General features: G+C 47.8%; 1 protein-coding gene across 4 annotated transcripts in view; it reads left to right on the top strand.

Moving 5' to 3' along the window:
• The window catches only part of RNF24 (ring finger protein 24), a 71,926-nt gene extending 55,205 nt beyond the window's left edge, over positions 1–16,721 (top strand). For all 4 annotated transcript variants that reach the window (XM_030563478.1, XM_030563477.1, XM_030563475.1 and 1 more), the window contains 2 exons: positions 7,337–7,416; positions 10,343–16,721. In XM_030563478.1, the coding sequence (XP_030419338.1) occupies positions 7,337–7,416; positions 10,343–10,481 (219 nt within the window). In that variant the 3' untranslated portion in view covers positions 10,482–16,721. The remainder of the gene's footprint in view (positions 1–7,336; positions 7,417–10,342) is intronic.
• Positions 16,722–25,164: the final 8,443 nt, after the last annotated feature.

Below are 25,164 nucleotides of genomic sequence, written 5' to 3'. Positions count from 1 at the left end.
AGCAACTTACTCCAATGTTTAACTTCTGGGATTGCAGTGGAGGATGCATCAGTTAGCACTTCTCCCAACCCTCATCACCCTGCTGCCTTCATGAGTCAACAGCGTGCCCCAGAGTGCCCTTCTTGCCAAGAAGGCTAACGGAATTTTGGGCGGTATAAGTAGGAGCATTTCCAGCAGATCAAGGGACATGATCATTCCCCTCTGTTCGACATTGATGAGGCCTCATCTGGAGTAGTGTGTCCAGTTTTGGGTCCCACACTACAAGGAGGATGTGGAAAAATTGGAAAGAGTCCAGCAAAGGGCAACAAAAATGATTTAGGGGGCTGGGGCACATGAGGAGAGGCTGAGGGAACTGGGATTGTTTAGTCTGTAGAAGAGAAGAATGAGGAGAGAGATATACCCATCTCACAGAACTGGAAGGGACCCTGAAAAGTCATCATGTCCAGCCCCTGCCTTCACTAGCAGGACCAAGTATTGATTTTGCACCAGATCCCTAAGTGACCCCCTCAAAGATTGAACTCACAACCCTGGATTTATCTGGCCAGTGCTCAAACCACTGAGCTATCCCTCCTCCCTGGTAGCTGCTTCAACTACCTGAAAGGGGGTTTCCAATGAGGCTGGAGCCACTGTTCTCAGTGGTACCAGATGACAGAACAAGGAGTAATGGTCTCAAGTTGCAGTGAGGGAGGTTTAGGTTGGATATTAGGAAAAACTTTTTCACTAGGAGGGTGGTGAAGCACTGGAATGGGTTATCTAGGGAGGTGGTGGAATCGCGTTCCTTAGAGGTTTTTAAGGTCAGGCTTGACAAAGCCCTGGCTGGGATGATTTAGTTGAGGTTGCTCCTGCTTTGAGCAGGGGGTTGGACTGGATGACCTCCTGAGGTCCCTTCCAACCCTGATATTCTATGATTCATCATTGATGATGCCTAGATTGGTATGGGTTCAAATTGTATTTGGCACTGGTGTGACTGCTGCTGGAATACTGTGTCCAGTTCTGGTGTCCACAGTTGAAGGAGGATGTTGATAGATTGGAGAGGACTCAAAGAAGAGCCTTGAGAATGATTAAAAGATTGGAAATCATGCTTTGTAGTGAAAAACTCCAGGAGTTCAATCTATTTATTTCAACAAAGAGAAGCTTAAGGGGCGACTTGATCACAATCTATAAGTACGAACATAGGGAACAAAAATTTTGGTAACAGAGCTCCTCAATCTAACAGACAAAAGCATAACAAGATTCAGTGGCTGGAAGCTTAGGCTAGACAAATTCAGACTTAAAATGAGGAGTTAATTTCTAACAGGGTAATTAACCATTTGAACAATTTACCAAGGGATGTGGTGGATTCTCTGTCACTAGCAACTTTCAAATCAAGATTGGATGTTTTACTAAAAGATCTGCTCTAGTTCAAGCAGGAATTAATCTAGGGAAATCCTATTGCCTGTGTTATACAAGCGATCAAACTAAATGATCACAGCGGTCCCTTCTGGCTTCAAAATCTATGAACTTCCAGACATAGATTGGAATCCTATTAGAATTCCAATTTAAACCTTACACCAGGAAAAAACTAGTGATTTCCTTGTCCACTCTTATATCCTAGTAAACAAGGTGGGTTGACTTATGGGGTCTATATACCAGCTGACATTTCTGAAGGAATGAAACTTAAACCACCTGGAAATATGTGTGTGCCAGGTCAAAAGAGTGAAACAGGCTGTACTCTCACTTCCAGAGACTCTGCTAGAGAAGTGTGTGTGCGCCCTTCTGAACTCTCAGAACACAGGCCAAACATTTCGGCCTCCATTGACATGCTGTAGATGTTGAGCCTCGTGCAAGGTGACAATATTACCAAACAGAAGCCTGCTTTGTGCGTTTTAAACAATTTTGCCCTAGTAAAATTTACTCTCAAGCGCTCCCATGTGCACTAAGGATTAATTCCATGCAGGGTTGGCGTGGGGGAGGGGGTCATGCTTTTTGTTTACACCAGAGTTTGGTGGAGAAATGCCCCAAACCAGGTTCAGATGTCTTTTTAAATAAGTTTTAAAAGTTTAAATAAAACCCCTGGCCTGTTTTACAGATGCAAAAATTTTAGGGGTGCAAATCTGAGTTAACCCACCTGCCAAATGTTAGCTTGATTTGTCTAGAAACACCCAAAAATTCTAACTCTCCAAATCTAGAAAGTCTCCTAACAGTAAAAGCCGACTTGTCCCTAATTACAGTGATGCCATCAGCACTGTCACAGTATCTTGCGGAGACTCTGAATTTAAATTGCAGGACATCAGAGAGAAGAGAACTCTGGATTGCAGAAGGTGAGGCAACTCTGACCAGCATGAATCTGACACCCTTCTACCACTGCCTTGGGGAAGCTAAGGGAACACCACCAGTTATGCAGTTGGACCAAAGCAAGACTTGCCAGCAGCTATCTTAAATGAAGAAGTGATTTATGTATGAAACAAACTCCTATGCCTGGACATACTGTGGTAGGGAAGGAATATCCCACAGGACTGTCACTGAAGTTTGCTAGACGGTCTCAAAAATATTCCCCATTAGAAACACCATTTTCTCATCTACCTCTGTTATTTAGACTTGCAGTAATAAGTGTGAGTCTGCTTCCTTCAGCAGCCAGTGTTAGGCAGGCCTTTCACCTTTTAAGGCAGGTGGTTCTCTTTTTCTATGTCACACGGATGCAGGTGGAGCAGCACGCTCTTCAAAATGACATCTTCCATGCGGTGTGACCTTGACCGTACCATATGTGCAAGGTCACACGAATGGGATCACACCTGGGCCCACACCATTCCCAGAAGTACTGGCATGTCCAGTCCTGGCAGTGGCTCTTAGCCAGCATTCACCCATCACAGCATGTGCCCTGCCACTATGAAGCGTTCATGGTGTGTGGTGGGAATGTTTAGTTACAGGAGGAGCGGAGATACATTTGACTGTACCCGGAATAATGTTAATACTCTGCCCATAATGCCTCTCGTCCGTGGTACTTAAGGCCCTGATGCAGTATTTGCTTCCTGGCACCTCTTTACCAGGAAGAGGTAGGCGAGCTGGAGAGAGTTCAAAGAAGAGCAGCAGAAATAATTATGGGGCTGCAGCAACTTGGCTTAGGAAGGAAGATGAACAAAGCTCGGTTGTTTTTCCCTTTAATTCAGAAAAAGCTGAAAAGAAACTTCCTAAAAATTCACCTTTGGGGCACTGTTGACTGCTCTGGTTGCTGCTCATAAGAGCTAGCAGACACTCGGGGGAGAGAGGATCCTGTAGAGCTCTTTGATTCCGCACGTCTGCCCTATTTTCTGTAGTGCCACTTGACAAGCCATTAACATGGTGCAATCTATGTGTTCACAGTACTGAAAAAAAGAAGTCTGGGTAGCAGTCTGGGGTCCAATCCTGAGAGTTTGACTTGGGCAAACCTCCTTTGAAGCCAGTGAGGGTTTGCCTGTGCTGCAGGATTGATCTGATCTGTAAAGAGAATTTGAGACTGATGACTGGATATAATCAATTGATCTTGCTCCCTTTGAAAAGGTTTGGGCAGTCAAGAACTCCTTGTGTTCCTGCAGCTCTTGCCATTGGAGTGTGCTGCACCCGGGACAGATTGTCTGTTTGCTAAGCCTTTTGGGAGCTTTCAGTTATATGAGAAGAACAGCATTAAAATACAGCACAACACGTTAAAGAGCCCTGCACCACTGCAAGCACAAGTATCAATGATGCAGCCCCAGGAAAGTATCATTTCAGTGAAGAATCGAAGGCAAAAAGGAGTTGGAAGCATCAAAAATGGGTTAGGAGGAACCTGTGATTCAGACTAAGGAATCAAAATGTATTCCTCATACGAGCACCTCCAATAACTATCTATAGCCACCTTTAACGTGCTTCAATCAACTCTAGTTTTACTTGTATTTCAGGATATTTAACATTCTGTTCCTTCACATTTTCTACATAAGCTTCAGGGCTTGGAAAGACAGGAGGTGATCATTATAGATGCTACTTCTGTAGTACTTCACGTGTGCAAGCCCTGTACAGATTTTCACTAACCTTTCACTAACAGTCTGTGAGGGAGATGATTATTATCCCTATTCTGCAGATTGGGAAACTCGGGCAGAGAGGTTAAGTGAGTTATCCAAGGGGGACAGAGGTGGTTGAGTCAGGATTAGAGTTTAGGAGTTACTGGCTCCCAGGTTTATGCCACTAGACCATGTGCCTCTTAGGTTTGTAGTCTCTATTTTATCTTTTACAAGACACTACTTCATTGACCTCACAGAAAGCAAGTAACGTAGAAGGACACCACCCACACTGGGCCACCTGCTGTGTTTGCTGAACTGGATTAGCGTGACGGGTCGGCCATCTTGTGTGGACAGGTTCAGACTGCGTCTATACCGAACTTAGAAACTCTCCTAGCCAGGACCTCATTCCTGGTTTTTCATACGGTGAAGATCTAGCCTAAAATACTGTTTCTAAACTTGGGCTTACCAACCCGTTGCTGGGCCAGCCAACCCGTTTTAAAATTGAGCTGGCCTGAACCGGTTTTAAATCTGGTTTCTAACTAGCTCAACCCAGTGTAGAAGGGAAATAACCCTCTCATAGGCAAAGTATAGGTGTTTGACATCAGCCATGGTGGCAGTCTCCCTGTCTAGCCCTGCTGAGGAAGAGCAACACACATACTAAAAGTTAAAAAGGAAATCGAACTGGGCTTTCCCATAGTGGAAAGGAATCAAAGTGGATCTAAAAGAAGGGTAGTTACTGAGGAGCAGGGTGGTGAAAGCCCTAATCTTTTCCCTGCTGGTGATTTAATGGAAGTGAGGTTGGGGAAGTCCAACTTGGGACCTATTTGCACTGTAGGAGTTTTCATGTTAAGAAACCCAATTACAGTGTGACAATCCCAGGACTTACACTGTACAGTAGAACCTCAGAGTTAAGAACTGACCAGTCAAAGACACACCTCATTTGGAACTGGAAGTAAATAATCAGGCAGCAGCAGAGACAAAAAAAATGCAAATATAGCACCGTATGGTGTTAAATGTAAATTACGAAAATAATAAAGAGAGAGCAGCATTTTTCTTCTGCATAGTAAAGTTTCAAAGCTGTATTAAGTCAATGTTCAGCTGTAAACTTTTGAAAGAACCACCATAACGTTGCGTTCAGAGTAACGAACATTTCAGAGTTCAGAACAACCACCTTACCCTAGGTGTTCGTAGCTCTGAGATTCTACTGTAATTCAAACTGACTTGTATTTTCACGTCCTCCCAAACTAGGCTGCAATACAGTCCAAGGTTGTAGCATGGTCTGGGTCGACTGTTGAAACCCGGATCAGGCCTGTCCATAATATGTGACTAAATCCTGTATTGTATTAAGCCTCTCCCACCCACTCCCAAAAAAGGGTAGTTTCCACAGTGCAGATGAGAACTTGATTCTTAAAAAAGAGCTATCCACACCATGAAAAGCACCTTCGCAGTAGTCTTGAAATAAGAGAGGCTGAAGAGCTGGAATAGCAGGAGTCCTTATGGACCAGGATTAAGGTGATTTGGAAGGGATCTCTAGGTATCTTGTACAGCACAAGACCTGGCTAGGTCAGATGTGAAGCAGGCAATTTAACCTGTAAATTCAGCTACAGATATCTCCCCACCTAATAAATTTTTTTACCAGCAATCCAGTGGGTGTAGTGGTACATAAGAGCTGGAGTTAAGGGTGCGGAGGGTGCTGTAGCACCCCCTGGCTTGAAATGGTTTTCATTATATACAGGGTTTACAGTTTGGTTCAGTGGCTCTCAGCACCCCTGTAGTGGTGTGACCAAAGCGAAGGACATGGTGGATTTTATAAATAGGATATTACTGCTAGACAACATGTCATTTACAGGGTTGCCATACTGATTAGGAAAGAAGTCTCTGTTTCTTGTGTGCATAATCTTCAGTTGTTCACTTTTGAAAGTCAAATGGAGCGTTAACAATCGCCTGAGTGCTTCTGCTTCGCTGGCATCATTTCCATAGATCACTGAGTATCCTTGGTGCCTTTCTGCAAGCGCATATTCTACTATGCTTACTGATTAGCTCTCTTGAAATATCCCAGTGATCAACAGTGGAAAGTTGGCTGGATCTAGGAGCCTATTGCCAGCGAGGTGTGGCTGCTATTGACAATTAAGCCAAGAGTCTCAGTGAAGAGCTAATGGCAGTTGTGTGGGAGTGAGTTTTACATGCTAAGAAAACTTTTTTTAAACCAAGAGCATGTCACAAGGTGGGGAGAGGGCTCTTGGGTAGTCTGTATCAACTGACAATCTGTCTGACCATCCTCAGCAATAAAAGGTAATAAGCTGTGTTGGGTGATTAGAGCCCAGTTTTTTATATTAAATGCAGAGAATGTTAAACTCTCTGATTTGGATTAACATGTCAGATTAACAAATTGAGGCCCTTGATTACTTATCACTTAAACTCTCCTAGCCCTGATACATGTGACTGTTCCAAACTCAGATTGGTCTGTGCATGGTTACTCAGCATAAGCCTCACAGAACGGGCTCTGCACGGCACTTGCAGTTCTTGTACTCTCTCTGGGTTTGCCTATGCTACAGGAAAAACATTGAGAGGAAGCTTAGACCTGCAGAAAGGTAGTGATGTCAGAGTTGGGTCCAGTGTCAAGACTGCAGGTTCACCATGGCCATGTCTAGACAACAAAATTATGTCAACCTAATTTGTCAGCATACACCCACTCCGGTTATTAAATTGCTTGTGTGCGCACACCCAGGGCTCCTTGTGTGGGTGGTGCACGTCCTCCCCAGGAACACTTGGATCAATTGTATTGTCAATGTGGGACATGGTGGGATGGCTCCTGAAAGCCCTTAACAGTCAACATAAGCTACACAGTGTCTATACTGGCATTGCATTGTCCAAATTACATGTAGCATGACACTACACCACTCGGGGAAGTGGTGTTATGAAATCAGCATAGAGAGGAGGCATTTATGTCAGTGGGAGCCAAATTTAAGTGAAGATGCTTCCAAAGGTAGGTTGATGCAAGGTAGTGTATGTTGACCTAACTGTGTAGTGTAAACCCTGCCTGTAACTCTGGCCTCTGGATGTTTTTCCACTACAATATTTTTGTTAGGCTCACAAGTGAATAACATAACCCATTTTCACTGAAATATGTTCTGTCTCAAGCCAGAGTCATAGTGAGACCATTTGACAAACCTGCATCCCTGATGAGAGACAGTTCTTTAAAACTCTCCTGTTAGTCAAGAGAGCAGTTTGGTGGAGAGGTTCCTCAGGGAATGTTTCCATTGACTTAACCTTACCTCCAGAGTATGTATTCAGAAAGCTTTCCATAAACTAATTCATTGTCTCTCTGCTTTCTTACCTTTCAGATCTGTGCCGTTTGTTTGGAGGAATTCAAGCCCAAAGACGAATTGGGAATCTGTCCATGTAAACATGCCTTCCACAGAAAGTAAGTGCTGAGCTACCAGAAGACCAAAGTTATGTTTACAAAAGCCTTGCAAGTCTCTTGGAAACACTGGCAGCACTACGTAATTGATGGCCTTTGAATTACAAAGGCTTATATTGTATACATCTGCCTGTGCTGTGTTCTAAAGGATTAACAAATGCTACTCCTCTTTAATAAGGCCTCATTGACTGTATTAAGTTGAGCCATGTTTACTGAAGCTTTGGAAATCTAGTCACAGTTGCCTTGAAAGTTGGTGGGAAAAGTTTGTCTGCACACGAGCCTCTCCTTTAATGGAGAGACTTGTCTTGTCACAAATTCATTTGCGTTTGGCAGTCGAGGGTTCTAAGGGGTGTGTACGTGGCTGTGTGCTGCATGTTGCACCGTTAAACCTGCCCAGGGTGGGCCTTCATTCTAAAAGCACAGCTCACTGCAATGTGCAATGCTCAGAACAAAGCAGAACTAGCTTGCCTGGTTGGGACAGGAGAGTTTGGAAGGGAGCAAGGGTATTTGGCAATGGGTATACAAGGCTTCTCAAAGCGTATGGGGAACATGACGTGTGGAGTGGGTGGATGGAAACGGAGCATTCTAGGTAAGCTCGGGTGAGGAGTCGCAAGGGCTGTCTGAGGAGATGGAGGTGAGAATAGAGGCATGCAGAGGCTGATGAATTAATCGCTGGAACTGGATGTGTAAAGAGAGAGGGAAGGCGGTGAAGGGACTTGAGTGGCAGGGGAGATGTGATCAGAATGGCCTGAAAGGAAGAGAATCTAGCCAGTAACCTTTCTGACAGGCTGGAGTGGAAAGAGTGGAATACAGGGAGACCGGGGAGGAGGAAGCTTACGGTGATCAGGGTGGCAATGGGTGAAGACCTGCACTGAGGTCATAGCAGTAAGGCTAGAAATGAAGTAAATACTTGTCCTGGAATGCTGTTGCTCTGTTAATTTGTAGGCTATGTATCATTCTTGTATAGCATATGATGTGGGAGAGGGAGGGGCCATGGCTGCCTCCAAATCCCACTGCAGTCACTTCTCCCTCTGCCCTGGCTGGAGAGAGGCCAGCAGGCACTCTAGTACTATTGAGCTGGAACTTTCCAGTTTAGTTGTGAACTTCACACCCTGCAACAGGATTTTAGTTGAGCTAACACACAGTAAAAGCTCACGCATTCCCCACCCCCAGCTTGCTGTCTACCAGGTGACTCTAATTGTTGGCTATATAAGGGAACTGTTAGACTATGTCTACACTGAACTTTCCTGACCAACAAAAGTTTTACCAAAAAGTGGGGAAAAAAAGACACCCCTAACCAACAAAAGATTTTTACCGAGGAAAAGTGCCGGTGTGAACAGCACTTGGTCGGCAGGAGACACTCTCGCCCAACAAAGCTAATGCCCCTTGGTTTTATTTTGGAGCTCTCTCCTGCTGACAGGACAGGTATACTGCATACCTTACAGATTTGCTCTAAGTCAGTGCTGTGTGTTCCCATGGTATGAACGCATAACTTCCCCCTCCCCCAAAGCATGTAACCTAAACAGCCAGTGGAAAACTGCTTTCCCACTCGTGCAAAGTTGGTTTTTCAGTGACCCAGAGCTGGACATGGGCCTAGGTTTTGTGACTTTACTCCCTCAAAAATCTGCAGATCCAGGAATCAATCTAGCTGTGATGGCTTCTGTGTACTCTCTGTGTGTGTCTGTGGTGTTCTGCATTGCACCTCTTCATGCCTTCAGATCCTGGTGTTCCAAACGCTCTGGACAGCTATGTAGCACGCTCTGTTGGGAAGCGCTCCGTGAGCTTCTGGAGCTAGATCCGGAATAGTTCATCTCTCTTGTGCGCAAGGCAAGGAAAAAAGCCAGACACTGATAGTTTAGGACTGAATCCTGTGCAGTGCTGAGCACCTCCTGTGCTTCAATGGAAGTTGAGGTTGCTTTGCACCCTGCAGGAGCAGAGCTTTGGGACCTAGCAGTAGCTCAAATGCAGCCTTCGGGCGCTGGAGTCTGTTTCCCTGGGAGAGGGAACAGTGGTGAAGAAACTGGAATTATCCCCTCCTCCCTTTAGAAAATGCCATTGGTTCTTTACCTTCCATCTGTCGACCTGCCAGAGATGGGCAGAACTGACATCCGATATATCGTACTTCCCATGCTGCAGTTTTGATATGCGCCCAAGTCCTGGGACAGGGTTCAAATCTGCCAGATATTTTGCTCTGAGGTGGGATTGCTACCAGCAGAGTTGTGCTAACACAGCAACCCTCTGGGCCTAATTCTGCCAGCCTGCTGTGTGCAAAGCACCCACTGAAGAGCTCAGAGCTGTGTTGGGGGTCGGCAGAAGGCAAGAGCTTGAGTTGAGGATGCCAGATCTGACCGGCTTGGGGGCTTTTGTCCGGATGTGGGTTTGCTTGGATGGCATCAGAGAAGTGAGAGTCACCACAGAAGTTCATAATGGCTTTCTAACAGTCATCCCAGTTCAGCAGAATCAGGCGCATTTAAGTGCAGTTTTTTTATTTGCATAAGATGGGGGTGCAGAATTTTAAAATTCTTTGGGTGAAATTATCTCTAAAATAAAAATGCACGTTCACTGTATAAAATTGACTTTCTATATGTGAATGCAAAGAGGGACTTTAAGATGAACTAAAACTCTGGAGGTAGAAATGTGCCTAATAGGATGAAAATGGCAGGTGAGTGTGGAAGCTAGGAGTCTGGGGCTTGATTCCACCTTTGTCACTGACTCTCTACTTGAACTTGGATAGGTCATTTAACTTTGCTCTGTTTCCACAGCTTTAATGTGGAGATAATGATTTCTACCTCCAAAAGGCTGAGCGAATCAATGTTTGGCAAGTGAGAGGAGGTGCTCGGATGAGGGGGCCATAGAAGTGTACAGTGTTCAGTGTTGGTAATCGGTTTCAGTGTGAATTAACTCTGTCCTCGCTTTTCTTCGTTCCCAGGTGCCTCATTAAGTGGTTGGAGGTGCGAAAAGTGTGTCCGCTCTGCAACATGCCTGTCCTACAGCTGGCACAACTCCATAATAAGCAAGACCATGGGCCTCCCCAGGGACCCCTGCCTGGGGCAGAGAACATTGTATAGCTTCTCCCAAGCAAAGGACACTTCCATCACAAAAACTATCGCAAAGATGAAAATGATGGGCTTATGCAGAGAATCGCAGATCTCTGAATCTGTTGCTTACAGCCTTGGTGCATCTACCAGGATTCCCTTTGTCTCATGAAGAGCTCCCCCGATGCACTTTAGGAGACAGGGCCAGATGCTTGGACTTCAGAACAACCAAAGCAATATGCTACCAGCGCAACAAGAAGACAAAAGGCAACAACAAGCCTAGTGTTTGGGGTTTTGAGAGCACTTTATGATGGACCCTGTCGCCGATATTACACGTGTAGGCCTGGTACCTGTTTCTGGCTAGTTGACTATATGGTGTGCTGAGCAGGAGGGATAATGTTACAAGTATAATAAGAGAACTCACAAAGCAAAGTCTTTCAAGACACTGGCTCCTGGGTACCTTGAATGGCAGATCCTATGCAGCCAGTGGACATCTTCCCATCTTAAAAAAACAAAACCAATCTTCACACCCCCTTTAAAAACTGTCTCCGGAAGGCCAAACCCATTCAGCGGTTACTTCACGCTGAATTGCTAGTGGCCGGAGAAATGAGCAAGGGTTTTACATTGTTCCTTTGCGGAGATTTTCCCGAAGTTGCGGGATTACTCCGAAGTTTACATTTTGACAATGTCCTATTAGCATGGACAGCACTAGACCAGTCTGCCAACAGCCTCTAAGACAGTGCAAGCACATCAGCGCTCTGGGCTGACGTAGTTCCAGGAAAGGTTTGCAGGTATTGGACTGGATCTGTCCAGTAAGGGAACTGGATCACTCTAATATGCACATATGGCCTGATTGTTTCGGAGGTGCTGAGCACCCACAGCTCCCCAGTCTTCATCTCTGAAAATCAACCCGTACGTGACCCCAGAGGAGCAGTGAGGTTGGATCTGCTCTTGAGAACATCCGTTGCCCCCTGAGTGTTCTGGGAAGTGATGGGATGATTTCCTACCAAGGGCTGTCATTAAGCTGATGTCGGATACAGGCACTTACTGCAAACCACACCGCAGCCATACACGTATTTGACTCTGCACTAGGAAAGCCCCTTTAAAAAGTCTAAGTCCAAGGCCCAGCGCTTGCACGTTTCCCTTCCCTTCTCGTGTAGTTGGTGAAGCTTGGTTGCAGTACACAGCCTCTCTCCTGTCTGCACAATCACAATCTCAAAGGGCTGACTTAACCTGGGGGCAGACAGACCCAAGTCCACTAAATTCAGCAGAGTTGCTGCCTCTTACTTCAGAGCCAATGATAAACCTTGACTAGCTTGTTTCTTTCTCTCGGCTCTGAATTAGCGAGAGGTCCCATCCATCTACCCATGTCATTCTGCTGGGGGCCGAGTTATTCAAGTCGCCCTTTTGAGTGCCGTGGCCCACTTGAAATCGATGTGTATTGGACTAAGCGGTGGGGCAGAAGGTCTGTTTGTGTGCGTGCATCTCTTGGGGTTGAGGAGTGCTCCTGGTGTTTGGCTGCAGTATATTTAAGCAGGGTAGGTTTCTGATTTCTAGCTCCACTTTCTGAGTGATTCAAAAGTACTGACGCTGCTGAGATTCCTGAATTAGACCAATAATAAACAGTACAGGTGCAGGTGGACCAGAGAGAAATTCTCGTTAAATGTACATAGTTAGCCATTGTCTAAAATAACGTAAATGTGCACATTGCTTACTGCCTTGGCTTGCCAGCCCGTTCTCCTCCTAGGTACACACCTGTGTGCTTAGCATCTGGTGTAATGCAGTCCCAGAATAGCCTCACAGCTACTGTCTTCTAAACATTGCTTTATAAGGGCCAAATCCTGCTGCCATTGATCTCAATGGAAAAACTCTCCTTAACCTCGGTGGCATCAGGATAGGAGACTTCAGAGGGGGAATGCTGAGCGCCCTCTGCGCTGACTTTGATTATTGCAGCCTGCATGTTGTTTGCAGACTATTGTGACAGTGGATGGGAGGAGAAGGCCCATGTTTTTGTTCATGAATGTTAACCCAGCCACGCATCTGTGGCTAGGTCACTGCTGATTTGCCTGCTTGCAGGTATTTGCATGAGCTGTGAGTGACTGAACAGTTTTACACAGGAGCTTTCAACGACCAGTGGGAAGAAGGGTGGGTTGCGAACATCTACCAGTAGCCACTTTGTCCACCATAAACTTCAAATTCCCCATTTCACCAGAATAGAAAAGGCCCAGATGCCGTTATTTCCCTTCCATTGATCAGCACCAAAGCAACGTTAGGTGCCTTTGAGCTTTGTTCCCTTTGCAGAGCTACGGAACAGAACTGCACCACCACCATCTCTTGCAGATGAAACCCACAATCCCACCATGCCTCAACCTCTTGAGTTTCTGTCTCTGGCCAAGCCAGGCAGGGCACGCTGGCCTATAGATGGATGTCAGCAAAGAGGGTTGATGACTTGTCTCTCTGATATAGCCTAATATATGCATTTCTAATGTGCCTACACAATAATTTAGGTCAGACTGAACAAAAAACCTCCTGCTGCCTCTGAAGTTAATGGGGAATTTTTGCCAGGGGCTTCACTAGGAGCAGGATCGTATCTGATCCATATTGTCTGTCCTGTGATACGTGCCCCCTTCCTGATCCCGCCCATCACATTTATCCTTTCTATGTACTCCTATTTTTTTGCCACAGCCATTTTTAAGTCATTCAGAAGAATCTGTATCCTGAACATGATGTGTATGAGACTCTTACCTAGGCAAGTAGGTATCTTGGATTCTATTCTGAATGGAACAAAGATTTGGATTTGAACTATGAATTTAAATTGACAGGGCTGGCTTAGTGTCTTCCCTGCTGTCTCCTGGCTGTGCTGATAACGTTTGCATTTTATTTCTGTGAGGAATACACAGGCTACAGTGCTGTATCTCATTGAGGATAAATATGTGTGGTCCCTGCATTTTTGTGCCCTGGAAAAGCAGCCAGCCTGGCTGCACTGCTTCCTAGGTGCCTCTGCTTGAGAACCTCTGAATTCCTTCCCTGAACATCTAGGCCACTGAGGATGCTCACAAAGAAAGTTGTGGCTTTTGGTCTCCACTTCACAGTAAATGAAAGTGACTCATAGGCTGGTCTCTGACAGCATATGACTCCTGGAGGAGTGGAGTGCGGTGCTACTCTGGAGTCTGTGTGTCTCCATTCCTGGATTAGAATTTAGTATGAATTCTATGGGGCTTCCTCACACAGCTCCTGATCCCTTCAGGTTCTCCGTGCTCAGATCTTCTCCAGAAATCACTGGAGTTCTGTACAAGGACAGTTTGCAGGATCAGCACTAAGGATATTTTCTGATGGCTCGCTTGGTAATAGGGTAGTGCAAAAAGCTTCATGTCTGGGTAGGAATTTAGCCTAGGTCACCAGTGTCTGAAAGTCATGGCTGCGTGATGGCAGTTGAGTGACCTGCGAGTTGGGAGTCTCATTCCCTTTGTTAGCATCTGGTCTCTCCATTCCCAGACACTTCATCTCATTTGGTACCCTTATTGGGAATCAGAGCAGCAAGGCTGAGAAATGGGCCATGGACACATCTTCCTTCTCATTTCTAGGGGTGTCTCTTCAAAGCAGGGACAAAGGCACAGGGAGGTGACTGCATGATGCTGTTTGCAGAACCGCTGTCTGTTCTGGGCACAGATCTTCAGTCTTGAGAGTTTCAATCTATAATTAGTTATTTAGTTTCACTAAATTCTCTGAAACAAAACTTAATTTTTCTGGTTCTCTGTGTCATATCAAGTTAGAAGCAAACTTGAAGCCATGCTCTGATTGGACCCCAAATCCTGTAGGGGCTGGTAACTATACAAATACATATAATAATGTCAGCGCAGCAAATATAAAACGCGGGAGAGGGGAGAGTTAAAACCCTCTTGCAGAAGCTGTTTTGAATTTGGTGCCACAGAAAATGTCTTCTCAAATGGCCACAGGAATTCCCTGCACTTGTCTGGTGTGCGATATCCTTCAGTGTTTGTTTGAACGAGTACATACAGTGTGGCTGCGGGTTTATTCCACTTCCCTTTACCAGAATATTCAGCTCCCAGACACATCCACACAGTCCACTTCTCAATGAGCCGGTGGAGTGACAGTTATTTTTTTTTTTTAATGGACTGTTCCAGTGAGACTCCACCTTTCTCCTATTGCTGTCAGTTTTAGAGCCATCTCAGACGTACTCAGGTTCACCGTGCTGAGGGATGTTAAGGTAGTTTGTCAGTTCCACTCTGTAGTCTCTGTAACCGGCATAACACCACCTTGTGTATAGTGTCTGTTTGGTATCTCTAGAGCAATTGACTACCTCAAGGGAGCCATTTAATGTCTTAAACATCAGCGGTACTTGTCACAAATGTATGGAGAGGGGGTGCTATACCCACATCTCAGAGCATATGAATGTGTTGTCTTCTCTCCATTTCCCAGCACTAGATTCTGCAGAATAGCACTCAGGTTCTTGAGCAGATGTGTGCTTTGTTTCACATTAACTGGTGACCAGAATATTTGGATGGCTAGCCCCAAAGGTGGCACAGATCCCTGCAAACTCTGCATTCGAGACAGTGACCCGGGCTTGTGGGTGGAGTAAGGCTAAAATATTCACAGGAACCACATTCCTGTCTGGTAAGTTTCTCTCTCCCAGTCTCATTAATCAAAAATATTTGTTTGACAGGCCACCTGCCCACAACTCCCATTCACTTCAATGGGATTTATGTGTGATTAGCACCTCTCAAGATCAGACCCTAAGAGCCCTTCAGCCAGTGGATGAAAATAGAAGCCCTCATGGCAAATGCAATTGTATCTCCCTTGATTGATTGGTCCCTTCGTATATAGACTTTCTAACCACTATTCTCTCCTCTAGTATGTACCATAACCCCCACCAGTTAATGGGAAGTACATGTGTACATTTCTATGCGAGAATAGGCCACTAATTTTAGCAGGCTACTTGCAATCCCTTGGTTTCTTATAGCTGAACTAGGACAAGTTGCTCATGGATAATCCCTACTAGCTTGCTATTTCTCTCCCAACTGCATTATTGATGCAAATCTCCATTCCCCATAGTGGAGTGGACAGGATCTCTGTGAATGGCCAGTTCTTGGTGCCAACTCGTGCTGTGGTACAAAACATACACTGCTCGCTGTAAAAGTCACACCTTGTGGCAAAGAAGGTATTTGGAAGTATAGACTCTACCATGTGCCTGTCTTGTGTTTCCTTCAAAAGTTGACTATTTGCCTTTATTGGAGAAAATTAAGCAACTTGTAGTCAACATTTGAAAAATCTCTTGTGTGTATTTCAAAGCAAAAAGCTGGAGTGTTAATTAGTTGCCATAAACCAGGTTGCACTGACCCGTTGGTCCAGAGCATTTGTAGTGGTGGATTCTGAAGCTTGATCAGATTTCATTGTCTTGATGAGGAAATTGAGCTGCAGGGCAAAGCTCTGTGTCCTCGTGGATGTGTCTTCCTAAAACTCTACATGGTTGGTGAAGGCTCACTTTCCCCCTGGCTTGTTTTTGGTGACCCCAGTATTGAGCTGTTTGCCAGTGGATGGCTGACCTGTCTGATCTCTCACCCCAGTGTAAATCTGGAGTAACTCCATGACCACCAGTGGATTTATACCAGTGTGAGATCAGAATCCAACTCTATCTCGTGGGGATAACTCTATACTGATCAATCTCTAGATGACTTTGGATGTAAATGGAAGGGGCAGGATATTACCTGAACCCTGCTCTTTCTTAAGGGTTTCTCTTTTTTGCTTCAGTATTTACAACTCTCCCTATTGAAGGGGTGCAAGACAGGGGTCATTCAGTATTACATTGTACAGGCTTTTCTAATGGCAGAGTAGACTGTTCTTTCCAATCCTTTTAGAATGGGGGTAAAGTTTCCCATTACCAATTAGTCTGTGTATTTTGATAGCATCAGTACCTGACCAGTCAAACACTAGCGATAGTTCTTGTGATTAGGCCATCAAGGGTTTGGGTTATGGGGGGTGGGGGTGTTCTCTCCTTCTCTGTAAATACTGTGTGACTCCTGAGATGTTTATGCCTCTGGGTTCATAGACATGTTTGTACACTAAGAATTCTGCAGCAGAATATTTTTTAAAACATTTGCTGTTTTTTGTAAGCTATATTTTTGTATATTTAATTGCTATTTTAAAATTCTAATGCATCTTTTTTGCTAATCACACTATTGTTAAGGAAAAGAGAATTTGCATGTGATTTGACTTGAAATGTAAATAAATGCGGATTTTGGAAATCGTGCTGTGTTGGAGTCACTTCCGTCACCATCTAACTGAATCACACGTGGTCACCTGTCTCTGGTTTATGTATGTCGCCCGCAGGGAAACCCTGGCTGAGTCTATTGCGGACAAAAGGACAGTACCTACTGCTGGAGACAGTCTGGGCCAGGACACTATGGTGAGACTGAGTCAGCAGAAACTCGCCCCCTCCTGGCTTTTCCCCCCATAGATCTCAAAGCAAGTAAGCACCATTATCCCACTCTGATGGAAATGCAGAAAAGTGACTTACCTGAGGTCCCACAGTGAGTTGGGCAGAATGGAGCCCAACATCCTGTCCCCTGTAATGTGTGTGCCACCTCCTGTGTCAGATTAGAACTGGTCATTTTAAGGTTACTGAGGCCCTGGATTCCCTGTCATCCCTTGCACTACAGCCCAAGCAGAATATGAAAGCCTTATGGTTGCATTGTCCGAGTGTGTCCATGGCTCCAGATCACTTCAGTTTGGAACTCTGTGTGCTCAGGCCAATGGACATCAAGCCCTAACTAACTTCTAACCTGAGATTGGCCTGGGCATCCCACTACATAAAAGTTATCTACATAAACTTGTTCTGCTGCCTCCATACACAACTGATCCAGGCTTATGCTTCGCATTAACGAACTATATCTCCCCCTACTGACTACACTTCTCCCTTTGCCCTCCGTGTACTGTAGGCGAAGCTGACTCTAGCTGAATGAGAAATTCCCCATCAGCCAAGCCAGCCAGACCAGCACTTTTCTGGCTTGTACAAAGTGTTCTATTGTTCAGCAGAAACTTCCAGAGTTCAAACTATTCAGCTTTCCTCTGTGCTAGCAACTACTCCCTGTCCAAAGGAAACCAGTCACCATCAACCTGGGAGACCCTGGGATTGGCAATTCAACCTTGCATTGTCCAAATGCAGTGTCCTGCCAAGCTAGATAGAGCTGAGCCAATCATAACAAAGAATTTAGGTGGGGAATTCAGGGGTTACTGTGTATTCTTCCCTGGCTCCATTGGGGGGCCTTTTGGCTAGACCAGACTAGATCCCTGTCTGTGCAGAAGAAGTTGTTGCTACTTAAGACTGCAACTGTTCTAACATCAACAGTTCTACAGCTTTCCCTGAGGTTTCTGATGCCAAATAGAGGAACAGCAGCTGTGACATTCTCACCATTGAAAGATTTGCCCTCTGGGGAGCAGAGACTTGCTTTGCCCAGGGTAGTGGTGACTGTTTCCAATTCAGGGGGGTTCTTGGTTTTTCCATACCAGGACTCTTCAATCTAGCGGGAATTTCCCACTTCCCTTTAACCGTATGGGGGTAGGTTGGAGCAATTGTGATGCTCTGACACCCAATTGCAACCAGGACTCTTCAATCTAGCGGGAATTTCCCACTTCCCTTTAACCGTATGGGGGTAGGTTGGAGCAATTGTGATGCTCTGACACCCAATTGCAACCCCCGAGGGGTGGGGGTGGGGGTCACAGTCCTCAGGCTGAAGAGCTGCATTCTAAGTAGTTTCCTTGTATTCCAGGAGCTGGGATACTATGGCAATGGGATCATCTAGAGCAGGCAGTGCCAAAACCAGTCAATGCTAGAGCGTCATCCTGGGAGCAGAATGGAACCTTGTAGCTAAATGAAACTTTCCCTTCCAGGGGAAGTGTCAGCTGCCGTAGCAACTAGAACTCTACCGCTGCCCTGTGCAGATCCCCATCCGGCCCACAGGAGTCTGAATTGCCTCCCCAGCGCCACAGATGGGGGCTGCTCCTACACGAGGAGCACAGGGACAAAACCACACGCCACTGGAATTCTTCCAGGCTGGATCTGAGCAATCAGCTCTGACTCTCCCCCACCCCCTCCGCAGCTGGTAGTGGAAAGTAGAGTTTTATTGCTTAATTGCTCTCTTGACTGATGGCTGCAGTGAAGTGAATCTGGAGAAGCCTGTTTCTAAAACAGAAAAACCAGCCCTTCCCCCATAAGAAACGAGGGATTTCTTTACTGAGCTTCCCTTCTGGTCTGCCAGGGACTTTCCATGGTGCTCCTGGCGCTGAAGGAATTCAGGCCCCAGAGCGACCTGCTGTCGCTGCCTAGCAAAGGGTTCTGCTCAGATGCTTTCTGTGTTTGCCAGTTGCTTTCGTGGGGGAAGCAGCAGCCCCCTGGGCTCTTCCCCTGGTGAGGTGCTGGAGAACACAAGGGAAAAGAGGAAACTTTTTTTCTTTTTTGAACCATCCTAGAGAAAGTAACCAGACTAGCCCAGGGAGTACTCTACAAGGATGACTCCAAAACCCACCAGCAGAAACTTGGCTTGTTCTTCAGTGCTACAGGCTTTTACAACACTGTCTCTAGGGGAGGCTATTAATGATAAGGACAGTCACAACTGGAAGGGACCTGACCCCTCCTATTTCAGGGCATTAGACAAACTCTAACACCTCAAGGGAGCCAGAGGCAATTCTCCCGGGGAGGCAGGTTTAGAGAAAAAGAATATTTTTGATGCAAACCGCAGCAGCCACAGCTCAGTGTGAACAAACACCTCACCCTGCTCTCTGCACTGGCACCCCTTGGACTGCACAGAGCATCTCCACGGCAGCTGCGTTGCCTCTAGAGAAGGCGGGGGAGGCAGCTTGTGGCTTAGCAGTTCCTAAGCTGTTTAGGGCTTTCGAGATCAAAGCCACTACCTTTAAATTCCAGTGGGAAACCCCCAGGCAGCCACTGTGAGCTCACGAGCAATGCTGCTTAACAAGCAGGCTGGCAAATTCCGCCCTAGCTTGTGGCCACTATGGTGACTGGCATGAGGAGAGGAGCTACAGGCCCTCCCTGCCTTGTTAGCACGGCTATCCTCTGCTTCCATCTCTGGAAGATGCCAATGGGGGGAAGGACGACTTGCCGTGCCTCTCTGAGGTGGTCTGTGCATTGTGATCTAAACCAGATGGGACCTAGACATGTCCCATTCCCCTGCAGCAGAGAGTTCCACAGCTAAGGTGCCCTTTCTCCCTGAGCAGGTTCCCTCATATGGTTTCGTTGCTGGGCTCAGACCAGCTTGCAAGGGCCTGGAGTAGTTGTGCCAATTCTGGTACCTTCTTCCCTAGCTCACAATGGCACCTGGCCTGTCTTACCCCTATAGGTGGCCCACCCAGGCACACCAGTGGGAGAGGTGTGCGCTGTCATTGCTTGGCCTGTACCTGTTCTGTGGGCAGGCGACTCCAGGCTCCAAGATGGGCAAGCTGATGCCTTTCACTGCCACTGCCTTCCTTGCTGGCTCAGGAAGCCCAGCCAGCCGCCTGAGGCTTGCACAAAGAAACGATGTCAGGCTTTCCTAACCTTATCCACTCCCCACTGATGATACACAGAGCCAGGCCTGTGTGGCCTGCAATGCCCTGTTGTAGCCTCTGTATCTCACTTGAGCCCCTGAGAAGATGCAGGGGGAGCTTCCTTTGAAGGCAGCCGGGCCCCACTTCAGAGGGCAACTTTTAAAATCTCCTGACAAAGTCACAATGCACAGCTGCTGTCCGAGCCAAGAGGAGGAGGAGAGGCAGAGCTCCCAGCAGGTAAGGATGGGGGTTGGGAGCAGATGTTAATCACATGAGATCCATGGCAGTTGGATTTTATGATTCTGGGCCATAAATCCCCGATTCATCACTCATGCACTGTATCAATGAAAGTGTTCGGCACAGAGAGGGACTGGAGCAAAGGTCTTTTTAGCAGCAAGAAGTGGTGGGATGTGTCAGGCTGGGACAGTGCCACTCCCCACCTTCCTTGCTAGGATGGAGGCCATGGGTGCTGTGCCACACTTCTTGGGAACTGGTTGCATCCCAGCATAACATACCACTCTGGAGAGGAAATGGGAAATTAACAGAGCTGGGGGCTCCGTGTCTACATCTGGAGAATGCTGTAAAAGCAGCCCGGTGTGTTTTAAAGGAACTGCACTCCACATTAAACCCCAAATCCAACTGAAAGTATTAGTTATATCACAGTAGCACCTCTGGGTAATCTGAGCCTCATTGTGCAAGGTGCTGTACATTTTAATCCAATAACTACAGCCTTAATTAACTTGCACATGGGCTTAATGTGAGCTGCATTGCCTCTTCCCTCTAGCTTCAAGGCTGCACTGAAGTTTAAAAAGGCAGGAGGTAGAGCTGTGCTCGGAGCCCTCTGGGAGCTGCTGATGAGGCAGTAGTGTCTCCAGGCAATGTCCTTTCTTTGCCTGGAAAATGAAGCTTTTGTAGCATTTTGAAATGTGGCTGTAAAAATGGCAGCCTGGGCTTCTGTGTCACATGATGTCCCTGTAGCCAACCTGCTTGATTGACAGTCCAAAGATGTGTCCTCTAACTGCTTACCCTGCAAACTCAGCCTGGGAGCTGAGAGTCAAGCTGGGTACTCCCCTTCTCATGCCTCACCACTAGTGGTGAAGAGCCTAGGTTAATATTTCTGCTGAAGAGCCAGATGACACCAGAGCAGTCCTTTATTTCTGCCTTTCTTGGTGGGCCCAAGAGGAGTAAGAAAATTACTCTTGGTGGTGAAGTCAGCAGCCCTGTCTCTGAATGTGCACACAGCGTGAGTCTGCTCTCACTTACACTGGTTTTACCTTGGTGTAATTCCATTGACCCCCATGCTGTTAACTGCTGACTTACACTGGTGTAAGTGAGAAGAGAATCCAGCCCATGGGCACAGATCTTTAGAGCAAGTCTGGGCCATTGTTACCTTGTCATGTAATTGCACTTCATGGAAACCCACAAGGGCACTTAATGATTCTTCAACAGCCAACCCAAATGATTGCTCTGATTCCCTTGAACAGACATTTAACCAATCAGATCCCCTCCAGTTTTAACCCTGTGCTGCTCCCTCCTCAGAGCCACCACCTCTGACAATGAAACACAGTAGATTTATGAGAGCGGCACCCACACCAGAACTCCAGGTCCAATCCCCTCCAAAGTGTAGTCCTGCATGTGCCTGAACCCCACAGCCTTCTCTGGGTTGGGGTCCAGCCTTTCCCAACCCAAGTCTGCTCAGCACTCCACACAAGGGATCAGACCAAACAATTAGTCGTTGTCAGCCCTCGGCCGTTAGCGCTTTGACAGTCTTTAGAGATCTTATCAAATTGGTTTTGCTGCTCCAGTCACATGCAACCTGGGGACGGGGAGGCGGGGGGGGGGGGGGATTCTGCTAGCCTAGGTGATACATTTAAGGCTAAGAACCTGATTACAGATGAAAGGGAAATTCCCCAGGAACTGGGCTCAGGCCCTTAGTGCCACCACTCTCTTCCCCCAGCTCCAGCAGATGAGGCTTTTGTGTTGCTGACTGTGCGTGCAACCGGAGCCAGAAGCTGAGCCAAGGGGTGGCAGCAGGTGTTTCAACCACACCCCATGGCAACCGAAGCACAACTAACTCGCTGGGAACCAAAGCCTCATGCACTAGCATAAGGCAAAGTGGATTTATTTCCCCCTTTCTTTTAATAAGCAATAATCGTCTGTCAACACTGCATTGCTGGCAATAAAGAGCCAGGGGGCAAGTCAGGCTCATTGCCTATTCCCTGACAAGGGCGTCCAGCCAGGGCCAGCCTGTGGCATGGCTGTCCTTCATGCTGGTCACACCTGCTGTTGGGTGATGGAGCATTTCTCTGCCCCATGTAATGCTGGTGTGGACCCCTCTCCAGCTCACCCCATATGCCCTGCTAGCCTGTAGGTGTTGGATGGGCGCCATGTGGCTGTTTACAGTGTCTGTCTGACTCAGGATGGCTCACTCGGGCAGAGGGAGGTGAAATACGTTTGCTGCATGCTGGTTTCTATGCCTCTGTGTCACCCGCTGCACCAGCCCCCCTGCAGCTGGCCCCTGCCTGGCTCTTCTAGGGGGCTCAGCACCTCACAGGCCCAGGCCCTGAGTTCTGGTTTTCTCCTTGTCCATTTACAACTCTGCTCCTATCTGCCCCTCTCTCTACCCCTCCCTGCCCCATTCTCCTCTCAGCTAGCCCCTATCTTTGTCCCTGTCCTCCTGGCACCTCACCCTTCTTCCTCTGTCCTGCCCCTGCTCTCCTCAGCCCTGGCCCTGCCCCTCTGCCCTCCCCTATCTCTGCCTCTCTGTCCACCCATCCCACTGCTCTTCCATCACCCCATCCCTGCCCCCTATCCTCACCTTTGTCCCTGTCCTCCTGTCCTGTCACCCCTGCCCCTCTGCTCTCCTCACCCCATCCCTGCCCCTCTGCTTTCCTCACCCCTGGCCCTGCCCTATCCTCCCCTGCATCTAGGGTGACCTGATCAGGATGATGCAGGGGATGGGGGGAGAATAATAGGCTTCTATATAAGAAAAAGCCTCAAATATTGGGACTGTCCCTATAAAATCGGGACATCTGGTCACCCTACCTGCACTCCAGTCTCTCTCCTTCCCATCCTCTTCTCTTTCCTTTCCCAGCATCCTGGGAGCTTGTTTCTGATTTGAAGCCGCCCTCAGGTCCTCACAGTTGTGTCCGAAAACCCACCTACTCAGCAGAGCCCACCCCCTGCCTGGCTGATGGGTGTCCAGCCCAAGACCCAGGCTTTAAAGGAATCAAGGCATTTCTCTGCTTAGCATTACAAGGATGACATGATTTAGGAGCCTGCCTCGGTTTCAGACGTGACCCAGCCCCCCATGAGACTCAGGCTCCTAATTGAGCACCCAGTGACAGAGGGCAAGTCTTTCCCTGGGGTGGAGTGGATGAAGTGGAGAGAGGTTGAGGTGGGGACTGAGAATGGGGGAGTTTGGGAAGCCCTGGCAGGAGCTGGAAGGGGGGACTGGCAGCCATTTTGCAGGAGAGGGCAAAGAGCTGTGAAGAGGCTTAGCCAGAAGCTGGGCAGGTCCAGAGGGAGGCTGAACCAGGGCTGGCTTCAGCTTTTCTGCCGATCAGAGGCACTTCGGCAGCAGCTCAAGGGCACCGCTCAATTCTTAGGCAGCAGTTCTGCGGCAGGTCCTTCACTCCCTCTCTTTCTCTTCTGCAGCGGCTCAAAGAGGAAGAGAGAGACCTGCCTGCTGACTTCCCAGATGTGCTGCCCCTTGGTATTGGCGGCCCCAAGCACTTGCTTCCTTAGCTGGTGCCTGGAGCCGGCCCTGGGCTGAACAGGGACAGGAGCCCTTGGGGAGAATGGAGAAGGGGATGATTAGCAGGCAGATCCGGACGGGGGACCGACAACAGCTTCTGCTCCAGCTCTGCCCAGGCGTCATAGCAGCTAGCTCGCTGGAGGCACTTATTGCTGGCCTCCGCCCTTAACCCCCAACAGGGGACTCACTGCCCCCTCCCACTGAGCCAGTAACAAGAGGGGAACTAGATCCTGTGCTCCCTGATCTGTCCTGTCCCTGGCCCCATGGCATTTGCTCACCCTCCAGTCACTTCAGAGATGGGCCAATGCTAGAGCCATTCCTCTAACCCACAACCCCAGCTGCCCTCCCAGGAGTGAGTTAACTGAAACCAGGATCCTTGGTTTGGTCTGGCTAAACTTGAAACTCCTCCAACAAGGTTTTGCCCATCTAACCCATCCTCCGTTTTCCCATCCCAGGCTGCCCCCTGTCTCCTTCCCAGTCTCCCCTCTGTAACTTAGTGGGGGTAGGAATCTGGGTTGTGACGCCATGGACCGTCCTGCTACTGATCCAGCCACACTCCAGCCTCCACCGGTGCCTCAGGACCTTGATTCTCTTCTCCTCTCCCGTAGCTTGAGCTCACACTGCTTAGTTATCAGGGTGGCAATGCTGGTGTGGAGGGTGCCGTCTGCTGCTGTTCCGCATCCAGCAGCTCGAATGCCCTGTCGCCCACCCACCCCTTCCACCTGGCAGTTTCTGTACGCCCAGCTTGGGGCTCATCAGCTACCAGGAGGTTGCGCTGCAGGGGCCCGGTTTCTGACATTCACTGAGCTGATCTTCATGGGCACTGCTGCCTGAGAGAGGCTGGAACAGAGGCTAGGCCAAGTTCTCAGGAAAGAGTTGATTTTGGTGTTTATCAGCCCCCGGGGGGAACAGAGGCAGGTGAGAGAGGGGGCAGGGAAGATCTGCAAGGAAGAGGTGGTATAATGACCCATCACCATTGATGTTCAGCAGAGGTTTGCTGCCCTAAGCACAATGAGTTGGGGGCATAAGATCAGTTCCTGTCAGAAGGGGGGGTCCTTCACTAAAGCTATTACAATGGTCATTGGTAAGCAACAGCAAAGGGACCGACTGTCGGGGGGGGGGTAACAGAGAAGAGACTGCATGAGTGAGAGTGCAAGGCAAAGCTTCCCCGCTGCTGCCTGAGCTATACCACTGCCCTGGTTAGAGGACATCAGCCTGCAGAGTTGTCAGGCCAGTACAATGCGCCAGCTCTGAATACGCACATGCAGCTGCCAGTTCTCAGTAAGGGGAACTGAGGAAGCCAGAGCACAAAGCTGCAGCCCCAATGGAAATGGCAGCTGTGATCAGTTCCCCCTCCACCAACTGGAGCAGGGAAAAGCCAGGGCTAGGTCAATGCAG

The sequence above is a fragment of the Gopherus evgoodei genome, chromosome 5 (assembly GCF_007399415.2).
Source record: "Gopherus evgoodei ecotype Sinaloan lineage chromosome 5, rGopEvg1_v1.p, whole genome shotgun sequence".
Classification (NCBI taxonomy): domain Eukaryota; kingdom Metazoa; phylum Chordata; order Testudines; family Testudinidae; genus Gopherus; species Gopherus evgoodei.
This window is presented reverse-complemented; position numbering and strand designations above follow the sequence as displayed.